Here is a 15,145-nt window from a genome sequence, read left to right on the forward strand (position 1 = left end):
GCAGCTTCATTTGATTGTTCTCCCCTTCTTGCATGAACTACTTTACTAGTTCAGTTGGTCTCTACTCTGCCGTTTCATCATGTCCAAACAAACTACACAGCAGACGAGCCCTGTTGAGAGAGTAAATACTTTATTAACATTCACAATTCTCCATCAGCCAAATGCTAAATGACCCAATTAAAATCCTACACACAAAATGAATGACCGAGTAGAAACAAATTCAACATGTTGGTGGAGCCATATGGTAAATCGTGCCAGCTGTAGCATGAAAGGGTTAATTTTTTGTGTGTCAACAAGACCCCCTCCCACCCCCCACCAACCAAAAAGCTACCAAAAACATATAAAAAGGCATTATCATCACAACTCCTATCGGCTGAGCTACATAAGTTAGTAGTGAGGTCCCTTATTTATTTATTTATTTTTTTTACATGAGGTGATCAATAAGCATGGAATACTGCGCGGTTTCTAGGCTAGGACAAGTTCTAGAAGGTTCTAACGTTCTATTCCATTGTCAGCTCGGTGTAATAAACCTGTCTCTTCAAGGCTGTAAACCTATATATAGATATATATCTTGTTTTTGTTTTTTGTTTTTTTATACACAGTAAAACTTAAAAAAAGGGGGTTAAAATACTGGGGATCCAAGCTTTTCCTTTATATCTAGCCAAAGTTACCCAGAATGCACTGCTTCACAGAAACCCATCGATGTCATCTGAGTGTATTTCAGTGCACATTTTACTACGTTTCCTTCTCAGACTGACTTTGCTTCCCTTGCCACTTTTCCCTGAGTCTCCCTCCTGCAAACAGATTCCTGCATGAGATGTCAATGGACTTAACAGAGGAGGGAGGACCTGACATGATCTGAAAACAACCTCTACTTCAACTACATCCTTTACCCTCAACTACTTCCTTTTGTTTTACACTACTGGAACAGAACCAGACAGGCAAATGCACATCATCTGATTTTTTGCCCAACCAGTGCTGGACATGACCAGAAACCTAATTAAGACTCACTAACACCAATCATGAAGAACTCTCTTTCTGCAGGTTATCGCTGTGATATATTAATCTGTCAGATCACAGTCACATTGACCTTAAACCTCACCAAGACGAGTAACCAAAGAGTAGGTGCTGATGTCCCAAGAAGCCTCCATGTCATACTCCAGCGATATCATTGTCCAATCCTTTGACCTCCTCACTTTCATATAAATTAGATCACATTAATTTAAACCTGGGCTAATTTGGCCTTGACTGACTTTGCCTGGCACACAGAATTAACTAAAACATCTTCAAATTGATTTTAACACAAGCAGCAATGTGCTTGTGATCTCAGCCAAACCATTTGGCACTAAAGGTAAGCCTCAGATCAAAGCCCAAAGGTATTTCAAAAGATGTCAGAAATATTATTCAACCCAAGTCTGATCCAAATCCCCAAGAGACGTACAGATGCACCTCCTTCCCCTCCCTCTTCACAGCCCAGCTCCCTCCCTCTGAAAGCAGTCTGGCCCAGACAGAGAACGTAAAACTTGACCCCTATTTCTTCTTTCCCTGCCCATTATATCTCTGAATTATAAAATACCTTTTCTTTCCCCAAAGCCATACAAAACATCTTAACTGAGCATCAGTCTTCTCGATACAAAATACCTTCATTTCTGCAGTGCTTGGTTTGTTCCTTCATGTGATACAACACCAGTAGACACATGGCTGGGTAACCTTGGAGATGGTATGCTTGTGCGTGACAACAACATATTGTCCTTCAGTCCTCAACAGTGCTAATTCTAGGCGTCTTTGACTTCTATCACCAAGCAAATGAGTGCACAGGATTTGGCCCTTTAGGAACAACAGGGTGGCTGCGAAGGCACCAGACCCCACCCACACCGGACACTAGGTAAGGCAAATCAACTGCCCTCACTGGCACCTGGGCTAGGAAGAAGAGGAATGCTACAACCTCCGATACTCAGATATTCAAAATACTTCATTTTGCGAAAAAAAGAGTCTTGCTCTCTTGAACGCTACAATGTTCCCTTTCAGTCTTTGTTAGAGATTCTCAGTTCATGAACGGGGGTGGTTCAGAGGGCTGTGGTGTGGTGTGCGTCACGATCCAGTATTTCCACTGGCATGCACAGCTATTAACAAGGGCATTTAGCAATTGAGCACCGATTCCAGTTCCAACTGTGGGGAGACCTCAAACGCACCCCAAAACGATTCCAACATGGCACAACACTTCTGTTAATAAAAAAATACAACTACAGAAACATGACCATTAATTCGCCTTATCAGAAAGAAGCAGCCCTTTCCTAATAGGCTGAGGCATTGACCCTGACTGCCTCGATTGGCTGAGGAGCACCCAGTAACTGAGAAGTGCCACCGGGGCAAAGGTGCAGGAGGTCCGACGATGCAGACCGCCGAGAAGGGCGATGAAAACTTTAGCCTCCGATCTTGAAAACGGGAATGAGTCATCAGCTACCAGTCCATCCAGAACTAGGCTGTGCTGGGCATTTGTGGTCACTGCTGTGTCTCTGCGTCTCAATCCGTTAGGTGATGCCATGTGTCCAAAGTTACGTAGGGATATCGTCCTTCCTGTGAGAGGTGCCCCAAAAAGAGTTTTCCTGTTTTTATCCTTTGCCCACATAAGAGCTTTCCTCCCAGTTTGTGCCAGATTGATGGGAAAGAGCTGAGGATGATGGGAAAAGAGTGCTGGCTGGGCTTCTCTACAGTGGGGTGGTGGGTGACTGGGAGAGTTCGAGGAGGGAGGGGGCCACTCCACCGCTGATCCGTCCAAATGTTGGTCTCTGTTCATCTGTAGTTTGGAACTGTTATTCAATCCAGTTATGTTGCTCCAGACCACTTCAACCCCTCCCTGTAATACTTCAAACAATCACAAGGACAAAATATAAGCAACCACCATCACAAACACCACATCACATTAAGACATGCTGAGCTTGTTTCACAGACACGGACAAAGCTCAGCTTTTAAACCAAAACCTCTTAAAGGAATGTGCTGATTTTTTTTGAGAGACTGGTCCGTGGGTCAACATCAACCATGTGTCCATACTAGATTGTTGAATCCTCTACTCTAAATCTTTGACAGACACTGTGACCGTGGTTACACATGTCTTTCCAATGTGACTTTTGTCATCTGGTCATACCAGGATGCATCAACTGTCAAGCCTGTAAGCTCGGAGATCGGATGTTGCTCGCATTGGGACGCCATCAGCCAGACCGCATGCTGAAGTGGCCTACCTGGCATGGAGATCAGATCTCAATGAGGTGTGGACAGCATGTGGGTGCAAACTGCACATTACATATAATGAGTTTCCATCTGGCATGCCCGATCACAAAAGTTGCACTGAAAAGACAAATGTAACCACAACTTTTGTTCAATGACAGTGGATAACTAGCAATCCATAAAACTTTGATTATTAGCCAAGGTTTTCTCTTTTTTTTTTTTCAATCATCAAAAGTACCCAGCCTATATACAGGATTGGCTTTTATTTCTTTTTTCACAAAATTCCTGCTCACCAAAAACTAGGAAAAAAAACCCAAAGTTACAAAAAAATAGGGATATCAAACCATGTATCATGTTTTTTCTGACAAATGGAGAGAACAAGTATCTCCTAAAGCCTCCCGCATCTAGCTTTCACTTGTCATCATTGCATTTATTCCACTTCTTAAATGACTCACATAGACCCAAACTGTGGAAGTGCATGACCCCGCCTGCAATTGCAGCACAGAGCCTGACTCTATCGTACCTGTTGGAATAATTACATCATCTGAGCCCGATAGGGTTCAGATTGAGAATTATAAGCTCTACAAAATACTGAAACCTTAGCCAGTGTGCTGACTCAGACCTGAGTGGTGAGTAGGATGTGAACAGGTGAACAAGGCAACAGGAACCTGCTTTTCACAGGCAGAGGAGAAGAAGCCGCCCCCTGCTCCATGGTTTGTCAGCAAGTGGTGGGTTAAATAGCCTGAAACGCCCCCAAATGCTTTAAGTTTTGACACGAATGTTTGGTGTTAACCAGCTTCTAATAGGTTTCATAATATCTAAAAACTGGTCCTTTCAGATGTTTTTTTTCCCTTCAGGTTTTTTCAGCCCAACCCCCATATTTGAGAAACTGAATCTCACCCTGACACCCAGTCTTCTGAAAGCCATGTCATGTGAGTACCAAACTGCTGTAAATAGATGCTATGATCCATTTAAGCTTCATGCCGTAATATTAAAAACGTCTTCCTTCTACTGGCAAACAGCCACAGCTGACACACATTACATAATAAACAGTCCACATGATGAAATATTGGAAATACTTTCATAAACATAACTCTGGCAAGTGCATATCATTTCTAATATAGTACCTGTATTTTCAAACAGCGCCACCAGGGGGAAGAAGAGAGTGCGAGATGGTTGAAAGAGAAACAGCAGCAAGTAGGAGGGAGATACTTGTGTGCAGCATCGGACAATTTATGACTCCTATGAGTGCAGTGTAGGCTATTTTAACTGAGCATATAAGATTCCTCTATATAGTCATCATACATCATGTCATAACTCTTAGCTCCCCTATGACACTGCATTTAATGGTAGCTTTATCCTTGAACCTTATCACACAGTGGGCAGTTTCAGCCAAGCAATCTCAAAATTGATTCAAGTATGTGTTCCAACTGTGCTCATAATTCCCTTAAAGCATGATTAACTGTTTCCTTCGCCAAATTTCTGTAACCAAGGACCTAGTTCTTCATCTTTCCCCCCCCAGACATGTCTTATATGTACACTATTTTGAAGGAAACTGGTTCCCAGCACACGAGTACCTTCTGAAAACATGTGCACCTAGGCTCATTTTCCATCCTCCTGTGTGTTACTGCTCTATTTTTCTCTGTTGCTGTTGTTAAAAGGTTAGCCCCATACATTTCTATGGCTGGCCCCTTGCTAACACAATTCTAGAGATCAACCCTGGGTAAAGAGGCGCCGTGAGTAAAGGAGCTAAATTAATCCTGAGAATAACCTGAGGCTAAGAAACATATAGTGTGAAAAACACTTAAGTGTGTCTCCCTTGATGGAAAATCATTTCTGCTTCAGTAGTCTCCCAAAGACAGAGGGTAGGAGGACGAGCCACGGGAGGGGGAAGTTTTGGAAGACGGAGAGGAGGAGGGCTTGTTATTGGAATGCGGCGCTCAGACAGAACCACGCTTTGAAGTTTGCACACTCTGGACCGGCTCCATTAGAAACAGGTGTCTGTGTGTGCGAGGGCGTGTCTGAATGCGTACCTAGTCTTGTACGCCCGGCTGCTGTGAGTGTGTGTGTGAGTGTGCTGTGAGGAGGAATGTCTGTGTGTAAGTGTGTGTCCAGAAAAATGTGTTGCTTTTCATATGCATCTACTTGCATAGTGTATGTGAATATGGAGGAATGTGTGTGCATTAAAATATATGAATGAGTAATTGTGCTTTTACATGTTCCCAGTCTTGTATATCTGTTTGTGTGTGTGTGTGTGCATGTGTGTTTCTCTCACCTGTTCAGTTGATGAGGATACCAGTGGAGCGTCCTTCCTCCTCTTTGATGTTCTTCAGGTTATTCTCTGCCTCGTCCACAGTGCTGCACACAAACAGTTACAGAGTAAGTACTTGCTTGGGAATACGGTTAAAAATAATGCTGTAAATCTATGCACACTGTGTTGATTTGTGTTTAAGTGTACTTTCACTCCACTGCACTGTGTGTATGTGCGAGAAACTAAATTATAGATCCTCTCCTGTTGCCCCCAGAAATATCTGTCCGTTGATAAACTCTTGCCTGTGCTCACCAAAATTTGAATGGGATGCAAGAGAAATATTCGTGGTGTATGTCTTACGTTAGGAAATCCCTGACGTCTTCCACGGTGAGCTCTCCGGTGGAGTCGAGGGTGAGGTCAGCACAGCTGAGGGGTGAGTCCAGCGGGGTGTCCAGGAGGGGGGAGGACAGGGTGCTCGGGGGCTCCTCTGTTTGTCCTGGGAGGGAGAGGGGCAGAGATTCAACGTTCAAGGTGCAGAAGTGAGGGCTAGCCTTTGCTGAGGTGATGGAATGATTCACATGGTCTCAAATTATACCCCCAAACACTTCTGGCAAGTAGTTTGTACAATAATAACTTGCCTCAGTTTCTCAGAATCAGTTTTGAATCACATAAATGTCTTATGCAAGGTAAAAACAAATCAAACAAAAAAAAAAAAAAAAAAGAAAAAAAAAAGAAAAGAAAAAGAAAAAGAAAAAAAAAAGAAGTGGCACTATCACTGTATTTTCACTTCAACAGTCCAAAGCAATTCCTAAACTGAACTCCACTGAGGGTGAAAACAACATTTATAAGAACACCCTTTCCAAAAAGGTCAGCTCCTCTCTGTTAGGTCATGAATTCTTCTTTTTGCAAACCTAACAACTTGTGGCAGAGGCGCCACTTTAAATCAAAAGCATTTGTCAAGTGGAGGAGGCACCCTAAAGACCTTCGCCATCAAAGAGAAAAGGGAAAACACTTGCCAAGCCTTTGTGAGTCCATCTATTTTTTGTATCTTGTAAAGATTCATTTTGATGTCTGAATTAGCACATAAAAGATTGTTGTGAGCTAAAAACCCCAAAAAAAAAGCGTTAAAAGAAAATATGTTACGTTTCTTTGCTGCCAACGTGGCCAGTTGTTTGGAGGGACTGCAAGGTGACAGGCCCACCAGGACGTAAACAAACCCTACTCTGGTCTCCACGGCAACCGTCATTTCCTGCTAAGGAAAGGAGCTGTGGGCAGGAGCAGCAACTGGGGCATTCTGAATGGTTACCATGGAGACCAAAGGGGAACCCCTACAAGGCCTGCTGAGGGTTTAAGAGGTTCAGAGAAAGAGGGGGAGAGGAGAGAGTGATCAAGAGAAATAACAAGAAGAGAAGAAAAGCAAGGGGGAGGAGAGAAAAGACAGACGCGGGGGCAAAAAGAAAATGAGAAAAATAACAAAGCAGACGTGTGCGTGTGTGTGTGTGTGTGTGTGTGTGTGTGCATGTGTGTATCCAGACCCACCCTCAGCCTGACTCGTCTGGTTCTTGTGGGTTCCATTGGCCTGGGGTTGTGCTGCTGGACCATCACTGAGGAGACACATTGGCACACATCATTTACTTTCAGCAGCAGTGGGAGTAATAACAAAGCACTAACAGTAACAAATAAAGTGAGAGCATGTTTCTTTAGTTTCACATGGAGCTTAGTACCTCAAGTTGGTGGTTACCAAAGATGAAATAGTAGGCATGTAGTAGGGACAACAGGAACATGATTGGGCACAAGTACAAAACTTAAATTGCCTATGAAAAACCAACAGAAACTGTATATCTAAACACTCTACTTGCTTACTGTGCGTGTGTGTGTTACCTGGCAGGTGTGGGCTCCAGCGGTCGGTCCAGGTGAATCGAGCAGAGTGGCTCAGTGAGGACCTTAGCAGACAGGGAGAACCTCTCATACTCTGAAGGAGAGATCAGGTAGAACCCTGAATGGGAAAAAACACACAAAAGTTAGATGTAACTCTACACACACACACACACACACACACACGATTTCATCATATAAAACCTTCCACAATTTCACAACTTCCAAAGTGAACCATTTTGGACTTTTGGCACCATAAAAACCTTCATGATAACATCCCAACTGGAATTCAATCATTTTTAAGAATCTGAAATTTGTGACAGCTGAAGCTTATGTACAAAATATTTGACAGTGGATTACTTCACCAGCTACATCGAGTACGCAACAGCCTTCATTTGTTAAGGTTCAAGCTGCCTACTTTTGAACAGTCTCTTGCTGTGTTCTGTCCCTCCCTGACATCCTCTTGCAATAAAAATAATATTGTCAAAAGAACTTGTTCACTCCTGATTTTTTTTCACCCTGATTTTAATCACAAAAGTCCATGACAAAGGTCTATAATCATAAATATATTGAACTGTAGATGCAAGATAGCAGCAAAATGCTGTGTCCTGTTGACATGAGGTGTGTGAATGAGTGAGAGATATTGACTGATTCAATTAGAGTGAGTAGGCCTTCAATTTGAGAGACGCAGTCCTGTGTTTGTGGCCTCGTGTGACTTTTTCTCCTCACCTTGTCCATTCTTTGTGAAGACACAGGATGCAATGCCGCTGATGTCTTCTTTCCGGATGCAGTCATAGCGCACCTGAGGACACACAAAAGAGATGTCAAACCTCAGAGCAATATCTGATAATACAACACAATGATCAGTTTATTTAAAGATGCAAATCATGCACAGCAATCAACAAATTCAGTGTAAAGACAGCTGAAACACAGACATACACACTATACATTCACATATTTTCCAAGTACATAAGTCAGGACTGTGCATCTCTTCCTCGCAAAAGCACAAAACACACACAGTCTTCCTCCCCAGCCCCACCTGTGGTCGCAGGCCCGGTATGCTGAAGAGGTGCATGTCTCCCAGGTTGGTGAGACACACCAGTGTGTGCTCGCTGTAGTCTTCCTGGGCGGTGGAGCTGAAGACCACCATGGCCACCTTCCTCACCCGGCAGCCTTCGTGGGCCGTCAGCTTGAACTTGGTCTTAGCGCTCACCTTGGGGAGAGAGAACACCTGGAGGGAGAGCAGAGGGATCGATAATGTTCAATGTCCATGAATCTGTCACTATAAATAAACATTAAGTAAATAAATAAGCAAGATTCAAAACCTTAATGCTCGTGAAATATTAAATCCCCATCTTACAACTTTGCTGCAACTTACAGAGAAGGACAAACATTTTTAGCATCGGAAGCCTAAGTAGGAAATTCTATATATAAAGTTATGGCTGGGTAATAAATGAATAAATTGATTAATTCAAATTTATGCTTTTAATGAATAAATGTCTGAATTGAAACAGATTAATTCATCTACATAACAGATACAGAACATGCATGCCCAGAAATGAATGTCTGAATCACCGATCACATGATAGTGTCTGCAAAGACTGCCATCAGGTAGTGGAAGTTGGTGAAAAACAAGAAAAATCTTGATGTAATCATTAAGTGAGAAAAAAAAAATCTGGATTTTATTTTTTGGCCATATTGCTTAGCCCTACATAGAGTGATTTTTAAGTGCTGGTAAGTGCTGTTTTTTTTTTTTTTTTTTTAAGTGTATCCACTTTCCCTCAACCTGACTCATCTATGTTTCCTTCAATTAGTGTTTTCCTACATTTCCCAGAATGGCTTTCAACAACTCCCACAGCACAGAGTAGAGAGAGTGATAGCTGTGACTGTAGTGTGGTCATTTTTTTCCCCAAGCTGAAAGATGTGAGCTGCACTTCTGCTCAAAACACTCTGTGATTATAAATGATTGTATGATGGTTGAAAGCTGATGAAAACTGGCAGCTCTTTAATTCTGAGGGACTGACTCCAAAACTTGGTGCTTATTATTGATGTTTTAAGATAGCTGAAAAAAAAAAAAAAAAAATCTTGTGCTATTTTCCATTGTACATGCACTGGAAAAATCGATGTGGACCCCCCCCCACACACTATCAGCAGCTAGTTAACCATGGGTAATTGGAAAATGTGAGGCACATGCACTGCACACTGCCAGAAGCTATTTTGTTTTCATTTTTATTTTTATTTTAACCAAAACAGTGTTAGTGCCATGCTCTAGTGGCTTTTACAGTGCCACATGTCCTTTAATACAATAGATATTTTTCTGTCTTTGAAACTTGGCTCTCAACTGAAACAAACATAAAACTAATAAAAAAAAAAAAACATCACATTCCAGTGCTTTCACCATTTGAGTGCTGATAAATGCGCAAATGTCCCTGCTAAATTAACAAAATCAATCCATCAGTCAAACATTAGTTAGAAAAATAAATGTATATCTGTGAGTGTGAGAATGCATTATTGCGGTTTCTTTTTCATTTTCTACCTTCAGCTGTTCCTCCGAGGCGATGAGCACAGAGTGAGCGTTGGTCATGTCTGGTGCAGTGGCGAGGTCCCGGGAGGCTTCGTACGGGTCGGGCAGGGGTTTCCCCCGGCCATCCAACACGCAGATGGACACCACGGGCGCCCGGTGCATCAGCTGGATCTCTTTACCCAGTACCGCCTCTGCACACGCACTGCCCTCACCTGCCCCGCTCCGCTCACACACACGCCCCAAGCCCACGCCAGGCACCTCCAGAGCGTAAGCATACACGCTGCCCGAGTTGGTGCCCGCCCATAATGTGGGGCCGTGGTGCGTACCTGAAGAGAAATACAGTAGATACTCTTCAGTCAGGTAATTCACGGACTGAAAACTGGAATAATATACATTTTATTCAGGGTTCTCACTCTATGTCAGATGGAAAATTCACAGATTTCCCCATGGCTGTTGATTAAAATGTGGAATTTCCATGACCCATTTAAATGTCACAAGACAACAATAATGGGAAAACAATGGAAAATATATACTGTGTCTGGTGAAGAACTAGTTACTTAAGTTTAAAAAAAAAAAAAAAAAAACGGAATTCAGAATTAAATTCAGGAATTAAACCTTCCTAAAACTATTTTTTTTTTAAATGATTGAAAATAAAGTTCTCCAGGTTTAATCCAAATTTCAAACAAATAAATAAACGGACCGTCTCGTAGGAAGGTGTCGGCGAAACACAGACATCGGACCACTCCAGACAGCGAATCGTCCGCTGACCGCGGTTCAATCCTCCGCTGTACCGGTGCCACTTCCTCCTGCTCCGCTAAGGCAGCGTTAGCCTCCTGGACCTGCACGCAACATGTGGAAAACAGTTCCTGTATGTTTTCTTCCTTCTGCTAGAGAATATCAGAGGCGGAGAGACAAAGTTACCTTGCTAGTAGGTGTGCTGATGGCGCGTTTTTTCCCCGACACCCTGCTCTTGCGGATGCGTCTGAAGCTCTGTCGTAGGGACTTCTTCAGGGACTTGACTCTGGATAGAGGACCCTCCATCGCCAGGGAGTCATTAGGGTGCAGGGTACACCTACGGGGAAGGAAAGAGGGGTGGTATGTTGCTTTTTGGTACATAGCTCAGTTATCAATATTATGGATGTGCAAAAGTTTGGTCGATGAGCTGTTCAATTGATTTGTCACTTCTTAAGAGAGGTCTGTATTTCAATTAGGTGGTATTCTTCTAAAACACAGAATAACATTTGTTGTGTGTGTGTGTGTGTGTGTGTGTCCTCACCTGGCCAGCACGGCATTGCGTCTGTGGTAGTCAAACAGCCCAAAGCCATGACTCGTCCCGAAGGCGATCAGATTCCACTCGGCGTGCAGCGTTACCGCGGTGACAGAGGCTGGAGGCAGGCACTGGACAAGCACCAACGGCTGGAATCCTGGGGGGAAGGGGGCGGGTTTAAGGCGTGGCTCCAGCCTGTCGTGACCCTTCCAAGTGAAGCCCTCCCGGTCCTGCAGCAGGTCGACCACTGACACGTCCACCAGGTGGTCCGAACGCTCGTCACTCAGACCCAGAACAATCACCTGGAGAGAAGGGAGAGAGAGAGAGAGAGAGAGAGAGAGAGAGAGAGAGAGAGAGAGAGAGAGAGAGAGAGAGAGAGAGAGAGAGAGAGAGAGAGAGAGAGAGAGAGAGAGAGAGAGAGAGGCAGGAATTACAGGGGAGTTAGGCTCTGTTTAGTTGGTGCAGAGAGAATACAGTGCACACTTGTCCATGTCCAGCTTTACCTGTCCAGCAGTTCCAGCCACCACCAGCTTGTTGCTGTATTTACACAGGCTGATCTTCTGGATGCCCAGCCTGGGGTCATCACTGTACGGGTCAAAACAGCCCACCTACACACACACACACACACACATATATATTAACAGGAAGAACAACAATCAAACAGTACACAGGTTTCTTCATTTAGACATGGTGAAATAACATCAACCACAGCAGTCCGATAAGATGGCACATCCTTCAAGACACCTTCTACACATTCTGGCCGGGTCATATGAATGTCAAAATGCCTTCTTCCTCCTCTTCTGGCTCCTGCAGTGGCCTCTCTGTTTTCAAAAACTCTCCTAACATTCTCCTCTTAATGCCTGGACAATCCGCCCCTTCCTTCATACATACACAGGAGAACATGGACATTAATATCTCTCACACACACACACACTCACACACACACACACACACACACACACACACACACACACACACACACACACACAAAGTAGGAATTCCAGTAGAATCCCTCTCGTATGGAAGTTGTGTCTTGGCAAAACAAGAAGTAACAGAGGTAGGTCACTCAGACACACATAGAGAGGGTGAGAGAGAGAGAGAGAGAGAGAGAGAGAGAGAGAGAGAGAGAGAGAGAGAGAGAGAGAGAGAGAGAGAGAGAGAGGGAGAGAGAGAGAGAGAGAGAGAGAGAGAGAGAGAGAGAGAGAGGGCTAAGGGGTCTGGTTTTCATTACAGAGGAAAAAGGGAAAGGCTTTTCATCCCATATGAGGGGCACATTCCTGAACATGCAGCTCTGTTATCCCTGGTTACAGGAGGAAAGGTGGAGGGGAGAGCGGGAGAGAAAAAGATAAAGGAGGATCGTAAAAGGAATGGGAAAGCAGTCCTAATAGGTGTGTGTGTGTGTGTGCGTGTGTGTGTGTGTGTGTGTGTGTGTGTGTGTGTGTGTGTGTGTGTGTGTGTGTGCGTATACGCGTGTGGACACAGTAAAGCCTACTTTCCTGTGCTTACCACTGTAAAACTCATCACTAAAAACCATGATATTCTATACTTTCTTTCCCACTTATTCTATCAGTTTCCTCATATATAATGTACTACAGACTATAAACCATTCAGGTGACTTGTACATTTCAACTTTCTAAACTCATCTTAGTGACAGCCAAAAAAAAAAAAAAGAAAAAAAAAAGAAATTAGAAATACTGCGTCTGCAGAAAAGTGTTTCTGCAGACCGTCATGCTGTACAGTGAAGCTGACCTTTGACCTTTTGGATATAAAATGTCATCACTTCATCATGTTATCCTATTAGCCATTTGTGTAAAACTTTGTCATAACTAGTGGATGAATTGTTGAGTTATGGGCAAAGACATGTTTTGTGAGATCACAGTGCCCTTGACCTTTGACCGCCAAAATGTAATCAGTTCAACCTTAAAGTCCAAGTGGATGTCAAAGCATTCCTGGGTTATCGCCTCCAGCTACAGCTGTCGCTGCCATGAAGACATAAAAAGGAGGAAAAAATGAAAGAGGCGCCCTCATTTCAAATGAACTAGAATTTAGAGGCAAAAAATAAAGTAATTAATAAAAACACACACAGCATTGGTTAGCCAGGCAATAAGGTCTATAAATAATATAACCATATTTTTAGATTATATAACGATACCCAATATATCTCTCAATATTTGGAAATCTTCTCTAAAGTACTTCATAAATGCTTGATTTTACCCTTTGATGCATACAATCACATCAGTATGATGATTCTAGTAGGGCTATGCAATATGGACAAAATCAAATATGATATTTTGGTAGCTTTTGTCAAATGTGCAATTCTGCGATATTTGAAATTATTATATTTAAAAAAAAAAAAAAAAAAAAAAAAAAAAAAAAAAAGACAGCTATATTTCATCAGTCAACTTATTTGAAGTCACTGTAATCCCTGTCATCTAGAAAGGAGATCCCAAATGCTTTATGCTTAGCTTGGACGTGTGCCCCAAACATTGAGAAACTATTCCGACCGCTGAGCCAGTTTATTTAAATATTCATCTTGTGAATTGCTTCATGACCCATCTCCACTTCCTGCCAACATCCAGCGAAGGCTGCCGGCCCAGATTTACCCCCTTGACACCAAGTTCTGCCTCCCAGTGCTGAATCAGTTTGTTTCAGTGTCCAATTCTGAGCATAACAGCAGCCATTAAAACTGAATCAGACTGTGGTTTGTTAAGAGTCGAGTTTTTATAAAAGGGAACAATGGGGTGGGTCTGTCTGAAACACCAAACACATGAAAACAATCAGATGGGAAAATCAGGCCACAGATGTAGAGTTACAGGACCGGCTGACTGTGTGTGCGTGTGTGTTAAACAGATTGTTTTCATTCCCGCTGCCTGTAAAATGAGATTGCGGACCTGGTGCTGAGAGGAGGAAAGATTTAACTCTCTCTTCTTCCTCTTTCTCAGCTCTCACCTTCCTGAAGGGAGGCCACTCCTCCTCCTGCTGAGCGTCGGGGTCGTTGCTAGGGTCCTGGGGGTCGTCGCTAGGGTCGCAGTCGGTGTGGAAGACGCTGGCTGTACTGAGCTTGTATATTGGAGTAAGAGCGACGCCTGATGCATCCCAGAAACGCACTGTACCATCCTCATGTCTGTACACAGAAGAAAAAACAACATAGAATCTAATCTACATAGCATCTAATTTCAATTAGCAATTAACAAACCCATAATTCAAAAGGATTCCAGTAAAAATCAATCAACTATGCGTGCATGCATGTTAGTATGTCCATGTATCTACTGTATGCATTTGTGTATGCATGTGTGATTATGGCTGTGATCATATCATAGGGCCTTGCTAGATGTTACATTCCAAATTGCTGCTCATGTACTGGTTTGTTTTTGGATGACATTTCATATGCATTCTCAAACTTAATGAATATTCAATACTACAGTTGGATGACATGGACAAAAATAATGAATATCTTTGACCAAATATCTTGATAGATATTGTGATGATATTGCAGGGGTGACTATTGATGCTTTCATAAGAATATTTATACACAAATCATTTCTGATAAACAATCATTAGTAATATGGATGTAATGACCAAGCAGGTGGAGGCAAGTAACATAACAACTACAGCACCTTGTAACCAACCTTGTAACCAACCTTGTTACAAGCACCTTGTAACCTTGGTTTGGAAAGGTGCTATATAAATAAAGTTAGTATTACAGCAGTCTAACAGTTCAGAAAATTGTGGAAAGGCTGTGTAAGACCGCCTTTAAAAGCAGAAAACAACAACACACTATCACCACAATACCCAAAATATAAAGGATATGTAGTTTCATATCTTAATATCGACATATATCGACATATTGCCCAGCCCTATATGATACTAATATGAACTGACACTGATGTCAGAGTTGCATGTGCTGAGGAACACTAACAAAATATATCACATCCTTTTTTACACCTACATTCTTCCAGCTGGTTTCAGAGTTATGGTATGTGGCTCTGGCATTCTTGCCTC

General features: G+C 42.8%; 1 protein-coding gene across 1 annotated transcript in view; it reads right to left on the reverse strand.

The window, feature by feature from the left end:
* Window positions 1–111: 111 nt before the first annotated feature.
* llgl1 (LLGL scribble cell polarity complex component 1) overlaps window positions 112–15,145 on the reverse strand; it is a 43,320-nt gene continuing 28,286 nt past the window's right edge. Inside the window, exons 12-24 of the mRNA XM_030058361.1 lie at window positions 14,093–14,267; window positions 11,647–11,751; window positions 11,153–11,445; window positions 10,798–10,948; window positions 10,577–10,715; window positions 9,889–10,202; window positions 8,392–8,583; window positions 8,082–8,154; window positions 7,359–7,473; window positions 7,017–7,081; window positions 5,838–5,973; window positions 5,502–5,584; window positions 112–2,865 (exon numbers count right to left, since the gene is read on the reverse strand). Of these exons, the coding sequence (XP_029914221.1) occupies window positions 5,506–5,584; window positions 5,838–5,973; window positions 7,017–7,081; window positions 7,359–7,473; window positions 8,082–8,154; window positions 8,392–8,583; window positions 9,889–10,202; window positions 10,577–10,715; window positions 10,798–10,948; window positions 11,153–11,445; window positions 11,647–11,751; window positions 14,093–14,267 (1,837 nt within the window). The 3' untranslated portion in view covers window positions 112–2,865; window positions 5,502–5,505. The remainder of the gene's footprint in view (window positions 2,866–5,501; window positions 5,585–5,837; window positions 5,974–7,016; window positions 7,082–7,358; window positions 7,474–8,081; window positions 8,155–8,391; window positions 8,584–9,888; window positions 10,203–10,576; window positions 10,716–10,797; window positions 10,949–11,152; window positions 11,446–11,646; window positions 11,752–14,092; window positions 14,268–15,145) is intronic.

Source organism: Myripristis murdjan, chromosome 8 (assembly GCF_902150065.1).
Source record: "Myripristis murdjan chromosome 8, fMyrMur1.1, whole genome shotgun sequence".
Classification (NCBI taxonomy): Eukaryota; Metazoa; Chordata; class Actinopteri; order Holocentriformes; family Holocentridae; genus Myripristis; species Myripristis murdjan.